The 9,830-nt window shown below is 49.4% G+C and overlaps 1 protein-coding gene across 1 annotated transcript; it reads right to left on the bottom strand.

Annotated features, from left to right (window-relative positions):
* Positions 1-3,229: 3,229 nt before the first annotated feature.
* Positions 3,230-3,850, bottom strand: LOC137536123 (microfibrillar-associated protein 1-like; the record flags this gene model as incomplete). The annotated part of the gene is made up of 1 exon (XM_068258174.1): positions 3,230-3,850. A coding segment is annotated over one exon (621 nt), but the record flags the coding sequence as incomplete, so codon positions are not given.
* Between the last annotated feature and the right edge of the window lie 5,980 nt (positions 3,851-9,830).

Here is a 9,830-nt window from a genome sequence, read left to right as displayed (position 1 = left end):
TAGGAATGACCGAGATGGTTGCACCTGTAAGTTCAGCTGGTATGTTACCCGTTGTCATAAAGGAGTTGAATAGCTCTGAGAGTTTGGGGGGCTAAAATATTTGAGAAGCATTTGTAATATTCGTTCGTAAATCCGTCTGGACCTGGGGCTTTGTTATTCTTGGATTTAGAGATTATTGTTAAAATTTCTTGGGGGTGAATGGGTGCGTTGAGATTCTCTATCTGTTGATGGGTTAGTGTAGGGATGGATATGGAGTTGAGGAATTTTTGAATATTTGTGGCGTTGGGTTGGGGAGTTGTTGGGTCTTTTTCAAGGTTATAGAGAGATTCATAGTATGAACTGAAAGCGTTAGCTATTTCCTGAGGGTTTGTTAGTCGTTTTTTGGTAAATGGGTGGAGTAGGTGGCTAATCTTTGTTTTGGCTTGTTTAACCTTGATGATTTTTGCCAGGAGAGGGCTGGCTTTATTATTTTGCAGATAATTTCGTCTATTAAGTTTAGTTAATAAGAATTCGTGTTCAGCAAGGAGCTGTAGACGTAGCTCCTGTCTCAGTAAGAATAGTGAGTTAGAGAGGGCTTGGGTAGGGTTAGATTTGTGTTTTTGTTCTTGGTCGTGAATTTTTTTTAGTATGGAATCTATTTTGTGGGTTCTGGATTTTTTTTCCCTAGCACCTATCTGGATAAGTAAGCCTCTTAGAACAGATTTGTGGGCTGACCATACAGTCGTGCCTCCAACTTGGCCTGTGTCATTTAATTTGAAATATTCTCGCAGATTTTCTGAAAGTTTTTCTTTGTTTGACTCTTTTAAGAGCAGTTTATTGTTAAGTTTCCAGGGGGTAGAGGGGTTGGGGATGTTAGACCACTTCATCGTGATGGAGACTGGGGAGTGGTCGGACCATGTAATCGAGGCGATGTCTGCTTTTGTTATTAGTTGAAGTGTATTTCTGTCCGTTAAAAAAAGATCAATCCTTGAATATGTCTTGTGAACTGGCGAGTAGTATGAAAAGTCCCTTTCTTCACTGTGTAGGGCTCTCCATGCGTCGTAAAGATCTTCTTGGTGAAGCAATGATTGAGCTGGGGACTTGGTAGTGGAGTCTTTGTTTGTAGAGTCTAAGGATGGGTTAAGGCAGGTGTTTAAATCTCCTCCGATGATCACTCTTGCAGGAGGAAACGCTTTTGCTAGTTTAATGATTTTCTTTATGAACTTTTTTTGTCCTGTGTTAGGGGTGTAAATGTTCACTAGGGTGAGTTTTATGTTGTTGATAGAGCAGTGGATTATTATATACCGTCCTTGAGTATCTATACTAGAATCATGTACTGTAAATGCCAGTTTAGTGTGTACCGCTATCATGACTCCTCTTTTCTTCTTGATAAAATTGCTTTGGAAAGTTGTGGGATACGATGGGTGAGAGCATTTTGGGGCGTTTCCCAATTTAAAATGAGTCTCTTGTACTAACAAGATGTCAGCCTGGTGCCTTAAAGAGTCTTTCCATAAGCTGCTCCTCTTGATAGGGGAGTTCAGTCCCTTGGCATTTATTGATAGTATTTTCAGAGACATTGTAGGTGATAAGAATTTAAGGTAGTCCTTATAAGTAGCTGTGTTGGTGGGCGAACATTGGCGGTACAAATATCCTCTTTGGGGTTTGGGGAAGTACGGGTGGGGAGGCATCCTGCATGATATTGGAAGTTGTTACAATAAAAACTGAACCAAGAACAAAAATAAAAATAAAAACATAACTGTAACGCAGTATATGACAAACAGGTTGTGAGTTGTCGTTTCGGTTTAGAATCGGGGTACAACCTCGATCTGTGTGGGGGTTCCATACCAGGTGTTAATCGGCTATAACACATGGTAACAAGAGTGAGGATGTGAAGTCCTCTGCAGCAGCTCAGGTTTTGTTCTGCCAAGATTTTGTCAATTTGGCTGGAGGGGATTTTTGTGACTCGGTTAGGTAGTTTGCAGGGATCTGGAGGCCCCAGGTTTTGAGTAGGTTAGAGCCTTGTTCTATTGAGTTAATGATGTGTGTTTTCCCATTTCTGGATAGGATTATTTTGGTGGGTGGTCACGTGGTATTTTTTCGTATTTTTTCGTGTAGATGAGCTGGCTTAGGAAGCCTGTGGGCTCTTTCAATGGTGTACTCTATATCAGAGAAGTGAGGAACTGCAGACTTAGCCAGTTGTATGAGGTAGTCTTTTAGATGGTCATTGTCTATTGTTTCGCTGATGCCTCTGAATTTAACATTACATCTGCGGTTGCGATCCTCTAGGTCTGCCATTTTAACTTTCATTTTCTCATTTTCAGTGACATTGAAGTCTATGACCTCCACCGTTTTGTTATGTTCAGTGATTAGGTTGGATATTTGTGTCTCATTATCAGCTACCCTGTCGCCTAGTAAGCTGATGGATTGCTGTATGTTGTTTGTAATGTCTAGGAGACTTTTGGTTAGGGATGTTTTGAAAGAAAGGAGCATCTCTTTCATGTACGCTTGGGAGACATTTTGCCCTGAGGCTGGGAATGTGAAGAAGTCGGGGTCAGCGTCTTTGTCAGCTTGTGTGGGCTGAACAGCTTCTCCTACCTTATCCGTTGGAGGGCACTCGTTCAGACGAGCTCTGGATTTTGCCGGGCTTCTGCAGGTGGGGGAGAGGGTTTCTTGTCCCGAGTCCTCTGTGTCATAGGTTTGTGCAGAGGCTCTGTGCTGCGCAGCGAGGTTTGTCCGCGGTGAGCCGGCGCCATCTTTGCCTGCACGCTGGGCCCTACTTTGTCCCTGGGCAAACATATCGGGGATTTTCTGTGGCTTTGGCGGATTTTTCTTCCGCTTGTTTGTTGCCTTCGTTTCCATCCCCTCTTCTGCCATGTTAGTGGGATTTTCGCTGCTATTAGGCATGCTTAGAGCTGCTTATTCCGTGCTGCAGTGCGGAGCTCCGGAGTCAGGCGTCCACCATCAACGCGCGCCAGACACGCCCCCCGAGTCGAATATTTTTTACTATTCGATTCGACCTCGGACTTCGAGCTCACTATTCGAGTCGGTATTCGAGCTCATTATTCGAGCTGACTATTCGAATTGGCCTTAAATAGCTTCCAACACTTGTTTTGAGGGTGAATGATGCAAGAAACATCTTTTTTTCCAAGTAACAACAGCAAGTGATTATGTGGGGATGTTCCTTTAAAAAAAAAAAGGTGGAAAGAGAAGTTGTGTCCAGAATTTTGTTCAGTACTGTATATACTTCTTCTTCTTCTTCTTCTTCTTCTTTTTTATCTTCTATATCTTCTTCTTCTTCTTCTATATCTTCTTCTTCTATATCTTCTTCTTCTATATCTTCTTCTTCTTCTTCTTCTATATTGTCTTCTTCTTCTTCTTCTTCTTCATCTTCTTCTTCTTCTTCTTCATCTTCTTCATCTTCTTCATCATCATCTTCTTCTTCATCTTCTTCATCTTCTTCATCTTCTTCTTCTTCTTCTTCTTCTTCTTCTTCTTCTTCTTCATCTTCTTCTTCTTCATCTTCTTCTTCTTCATCTTCTTCATCTTCTTCATCTTCATCTTCTTCATCTTCTTCATCTTCTTCTTCTTCATCTTCGTCATCTTCTTCTTCTTCATCTTCTTCTTCATCATCTTCTTCTTCTTCTTTTTCATCTTCTTCTTCTTCTTCTTCTTCTTCTTCTTCTTCTTCTTCTTCTTCTTCTTCTTCTTCTTCTTCTTCTTCTTCTTCTTCTTCTTCTTCTTCTTCTTCTTCTTCTTCTTCTTCTTCTTCTTCTTCTTCTTCTTCTTCTTCTTCTTCTTCTTCTTCTTCTTCTTCTCCTTCTCCTTCTCCTTCTTCTTCTTCTTCTTCTCCTTCTCCTTCTTCTTCTCCTTCTTCTTCTTCTTCTTCTTCTTCTCCTTCTTTTTCTATATCGTCTTCTTCTTCTTCACTTATTTCTCTTTTATATTTTTTTTTTAAAGAAATGCAGCTATTTTTGAGCGTAATAAATAGCTGGTGGCGCACGCATGTTGGAAGCGCCATTGTATGTGCTACCTGGCAGTGGAAACACACAGACAGCAGGAGGTAAATTCAGCAGCAGCAGCAGGAGGAGGAGGATGATTGTGTGGCAGCAGGCAGTCAATGAGGCAGGTAGCGAGACATAATAGACTGTGTGGTACCTAGCGGTGGTACCAGGCCGTAAATACACAGCATGAGGTACCAGACAGCGGTCGTGAAGCCCACATCATGTCCAATACACAACTGGGACAACACAGTTTTCAACCCGGACACCTCTAAAAATAATATCACACAGTATTAATAAAAAGTATATATTTTTTTTTTGTTTTTTTAAAGAAATGCAGCTATTTTTGAGAGTAACAAATAGCTGGTGGCGCACGCATGTTGGAAGCGCCATTGTATGTGCTCCCTGGCAGTGGAAACACACAGACAGCAGGAGGTAAATTCAGCAGCAGGAGGAGGAGGATGAATTTGTGGCAGCAGGCAGTCAATGAGGCAGGCAGCGTGACATAATAGCCCTGGTACCTAGCGGTGATACCAGGGCTGTAAATAAACACAGCAGGCAGGAGGTCCCAGACAGCGGTCGTGCAGCCCACATCGTGTCCAATACACAACTGGGACAACACAGTTTTCAACCCGGGCACCTCAGAAAAATGTTGGTTTTGTTTGTAAAACAAATTACACAGATATATAGCTATTGTTTGACGTAATAGCTGGTGACAGAGTGGCAGCAGAAGGTAAATCTGTGTACCCTGGCGTTGGGAAACACAGACAGACAGCAGCAGCAGCAGGAGGAATGGAGGAGTAATTATGTGAGCAGCTATTGTTTGACGTAATAGCTGGTGGCAGAGTGGCAGCAGAAGGTAATTCTGTGTACCCTGGCAGTGGGAAACACAGACAGACAGCAGCAGCAGCAGGAGGAATGGAGGAGTAGTGTGAGTGTGGCAGCAGGCAGGCAGCATGACATAATAGCCCTGGTACCTAGCGGTGATACCAGGGCGTAAATAAACACAACAGGAGGTCCCAGACAGCGGTCGTGCAGCCCACATTGTGTCCAATACACAACTGGGACAACACAGTTTTCAACCCGGGCACCTCAGAAAAATCAAACCTTTTTATTTTTTTAATGGTTTTGTAGTTTTGGTTTTACAACCAATTACACAGATATAGCTATTGTTTGACGTAATAGCTGGTGGCAGAGTGGCAGCAGAAGGTAATTCTGTGTACCCTGGCAGTGGGAAACACAGACAGACAGCAGCAGCAGCAGGAGGAATGGAGGAGTAGTGTGAGTGTGGCAGCAGGCAGGCAGCGTGACATAATAGCCCTGGTACCTAGCGGTGATACCAGGGCGTAAATAAACACAACAGGAGGTCCCAGACAGCGGTCGTGCAGCCCACATTGTGTCCAATACACAACTGGGACAACACAGTTTTCAACCAGGGCACCTCAGAAAAATCAAACCTTTTTTTTTTTAATGGTTTTGTAGTTTTGGTTTTACAACCAATTACACAGATATAGCTATTTTTTGACATAATAGCTGGTGGCAGAGTGGCAGCAGAAGGTAAATCTGTGTACCCTGACAGACAGACAGCAGAAGGGCAGTACACAGCAGCCCACATGTAAAATGTGTGGCTGCAGGCGACGTAATAGTCAAAGTGAACCAGGCTGGCTTAGTGAGCAGGAGCCAGGAGGTGGTAAAGGGTGGTAAGGCACATTAACGATGGTTCTTCAGTTCATGTCCCCCTCTCGCCGACAACAGGGGCCAGGAACTCGCCTTTCACCCACGCCTGGTTCATCTTGAGAAACGTCAGTCTGTCCACAGACTTGTGAGACAGACGTGAGCGTTTCTCGGTGACCACACCACCAGCTGCACTGAAGCAGCGCTCGGACAGCACGCTGGAAGGGGGACAGGACAGCACTTCCAGGGCGTACTGCGCCAGCTCGCTCCAGATCTCCAGGCGCTTGACCCAATACTCCATGGGATCAACAGGGGCATCGCTGTCAAGCCCGCTGTAGGACCCCATGTAGTCAGCCACCATTCGGGTCAGGTGCTGGCTGTGACCGGCGGAGGATGCTGCTGCATGCACCTCCTCTCTAGTCACTGCTGCCGGAGCCTCTACAGTCCTGTAGAGCTCGTGGCTGAGAGACAGCAGGTCTGTGGGGCGCTTGCTGCTGGATGCAGGCACCTGCTGCTGCCTCTGTGCTGGCTGGACAGTGTGGGTGGAAGGCTGGGGGAAGGCTTCCTCCAAGCGCTCAACAAGGGCCTGCTGCAAGCTCCTTATTTGTTGCGCTGGGTCTCCTCCTGCAGGCGGCAGGAACTGGCTCAACTTCCCCTTGAGGCGTGGGTCTAACATCATGCTGATCCAGATGTCCTCCCTCTGCTTCATCTCGATCACCCTGGGGTCCTTGCGCAGGCACGTCAGCATGTGCGCTGCCATAGGGAAGAGGCGGGCCACGTGTGCTGGCACATCGGCGGCAGTGCTGTCCTCATCCTCCTCCTCTCCCTCCTCAGCCTCATCCTCTCTCCACCCCCGCACCAACTCAGCTGCACTGTGCTGATCCCCCTCATCAGCAGCAAGGTCAGGGATCTCCACCAAGTCCTCCTCCTCCTCCCCCTCAGAGGTGGACTGTGCAGCTGCTTGCCGCTCCTGCTGGTCCAAGGCTGCCGCTCCCTGTTCCAGCAAAGCATCGAGGGCCCTGTTCAGCAGACAAACCAGGGGCACCCACTCGCAGACCATAGCATGGTCCCTGCTCACCATGTTAGTGGCCTGCAGAAAGGGAGCCAGCACTAAGCACACCTGCTGCATGTGCCTCCAGTCATCATCGGGGACGATGGACGGGATGTTGCTGGTCTTCTCCCTTCTCTGAGCGGCGGAAACAGTGGCCAGGGCAAGGTACTGGTTGACAGCGTGCTTCTGTTCAACCAGACGCTCCAACATCGCCAGGGTGGAGTTCCAGCGAGTCGGAACGTCAAGGATCAGCCGATGGCGTGGCAGCTCCAGCTCCTTTTGCACGTCTTCCAGGCTCGCACAGGCTGCAGCCGAGCGCCGGAAGTGACGCACAACGTTCCTTGCCATTTCCAGCAGTTCGCCCATCCCCTGGTAGGTGCGCAAGAACTTCTGCACCACCAGGTTCAGCAAGAAAGGGGATGTGGGTCAGGTTTCCCCTGTCTATTGCGGCAACCAGATTGGCCCCATTGTCGGCCACCACCTCTCCGACTCTGAGGCCTCTGGGGGTCAGCCAAATCCTCTCCTGCTCCTGGAGTTTGGCCAACACATGGGTTGCCGTCAGCTTGGTCTTCCCAAGGCTGACCAAGTGCAGCAGCGCTTGGCAGTGGCGGGCCTTCACGCTGCTGCTGAGGCGGGGGGTTTGGCCAGGTGTGCCGGAGGATGGCAGAGGATTGGAGGAACCTGCTGCAGTTCCCCTGACCCTGCGGGGTGGCACCACCCACTGTGTTGCTGCTGCTGCTGTGCCCGCTGCTGCTCTCCCATCCTCACCCCCTTCCACCAAGCTGACCCAGTGGACAGTGAAGGACAGGTAGCGGCCTGTCCCGAAGCGGCTGCTCCAGGAGTCCATGGTGACGTGGACCCTTTCACCAACCGCGTGCTCCAGCCCTCGCTCCACATTGGCCATCACAAAGCGGTGCAGTGCAGGAATGGCCTTGCGGGCGAAGAAGTGTCTGCTGGGGAGCTGCCAGTCTGGGGCTGCACAAGCAAGCAGCGCACGCATGTCGCTCCCCTCCTGCACAAGTGTGTACGGCAGGAGTTGGGAGCACATGGCCCGTGCCAGCAAGCCGTTCAGCTGCCGCACGCGACGGCTGCTGGGAGGCAGAGCCCTAACCACCCCTGGAAGGAATCGCTCAAAAGGCTTTGGCGTGGCCTTTTGCTGGCACGGGAATCAGCAGACACAGCAGAGGAGGCCACTGAGGACTGGCTGCCAGAACAAGCCTCAGTGTCGGCGGCAGGAGTTGCAGAGGGGGGAGGAGCAGTGCGTTTCCGCACTCCTGCTGGTGCTGCTGGAGGAGCAGGAGGGCGGGTGGCTGCTGTTGCTGCTGCTGCTGCTGCTGAAGGCTGTGCAGTGATGGGTGTGGTGCCACTGCCAGCACCAGATGCCTTCAGCCTCTGGAACTCCTCATGCTGGTGGAAATGTTTCGCAGCAAGGTGGTTGATGAGCGAGCTGGTGCTGAACTTTAAGGGGTCTGCACCTCTGCTCAACTTCCGCTGACTGTGGTTGCAAGTGGCGTACTTGCTGTCCACAGTGGGCATGGTGAAAAAGCGCCAGATTGGTGACATAAACAACCCCCTACGGCATGGAACCGCTGCTGCCTGTCTCCCTGTGGTGGTGGGGAGGGGGCTTGGGTGCGGCTGGTGGTGGTACTGGCAGATGCTGCTGCTGCTGAGCCTGAGACACCAGCAGGCTGTGGGACCTGCCTACTGCTGCCAATGCTTGCAATGATGCGCCTCCTTGCAAGGCCCACAAGCGCATCCTCCTCCTCCTCCTCAGAGCTGCTGATGACGACATCCCCTGGAGCTGGTGGCACCCAGTCTCTGTCTGTCACCGTGTCATCATCATCATCCTCCCCCTCCTGAAACATGTCCTGCTGGGATGATGACCCCCCAAACTCCTCTCCTGATGCATGGATGGGCTGCTTGACTGTCGCCACAGTCTTGCTGTCCAATCCCTCATCCCCCAAAGTGCCCATCAGCATCTCCTCCTCCAAATCGCCAACAACAGCAGACAATTGACGCATCATGCCTGGGGTCAAAAGAGTACTGAGTGACAGGTCGGCGACTGACGGTGAACTGGCCTCCTCCCCAGGCCCTGCTGGGCGGCTGCTGCGAACAGGGGTGGTGGTGGTGGTGGTGAGGGTGGAGGCCTCGGATGCAGAGCTGATGGCGGGCTGCTCATCCTCCGTCATCAGTTGCACCACAGTGTCTGCATCCTTTTCCTCAATGGGACGTTTCCGACCCGGCTGGAGGAAAATCGGAGCAGGTGCTACACGCTGCTGCTGCTGTGTCTCTGCAGCATGAGTTGCAGATGCTCCTGCTGGGCGGCGCCCAAGGCGTCCACGGCCAGTGGCTATAGGAGGAATGTTAGCCACTGACGCTGCTGCTGCGGAACTGTGCATGGTGGCGCGGCCGCGGCTTGCCACAATGCTGCTCCCTCTCCTCCTGATTCCCTTGCTGCCCTTCCCCTTGCCCAAACCGCGCTGGCTGCCACTTCCAGACATCTTAGATGTTTTGGGCGTAAACACAAAAGTTTTTTAAAACTGCGGGTGAAAAGTGGGGTACTTTAATGGAGTGAGTTGTTGGGTGAGGTGACACTAATCACTAAGTGATTGGATCGCTAAGTGATTATTACAGTACAAATACAAAATACAAAAATCGGTAATCAGTAAGTGTGAACAGTGAACAGTGAGTGTGTCCCCTAGTACACTAACTAGAAAATACACTAATCAGTAGTAATCACAAGGAAATAGAGTGTGTGTACACTACAGACAGTGAGTGCACGAACGCGCAAACACGCGCAGGAGCTAGCCTATGAACAGTGACTGAGTGAGTGTCCCTACTACAGTAAGTAAGTAGTAACAGTCAGGAAGTACAACTAGCAGTTACAATAATCAGTAGTAATCACAAGGAAATAGAGTGTGTGTACACTACAGACAGTGAGTGCACGCACGCGCACACACGCGCAGGAGCTAGCCTATGAACAGTGACTGAGTGAGTGTCTAGTACAGTAAGTAAGTAGTAACAGTCAGGAAGTACAACTAGCAGTTACAATAATCAGTAGTAATCACAAGGAAATAGAGTGTGTGTACACTACAGACAGTGAGTGCACGCACGCGCAAACACGCGCA

This window comes from Hyperolius riggenbachi, chromosome 10, assembly GCF_040937935.1.
Source record: "Hyperolius riggenbachi isolate aHypRig1 chromosome 10, aHypRig1.pri, whole genome shotgun sequence".
Lineage (NCBI taxonomy): Eukaryota > Metazoa > Chordata > Amphibia > Anura > Hyperoliidae > Hyperolius > Hyperolius riggenbachi.
Note: the sequence above shows the minus strand (reverse complement) of the source record. Positions and strands in the feature narration are given on the sequence as shown.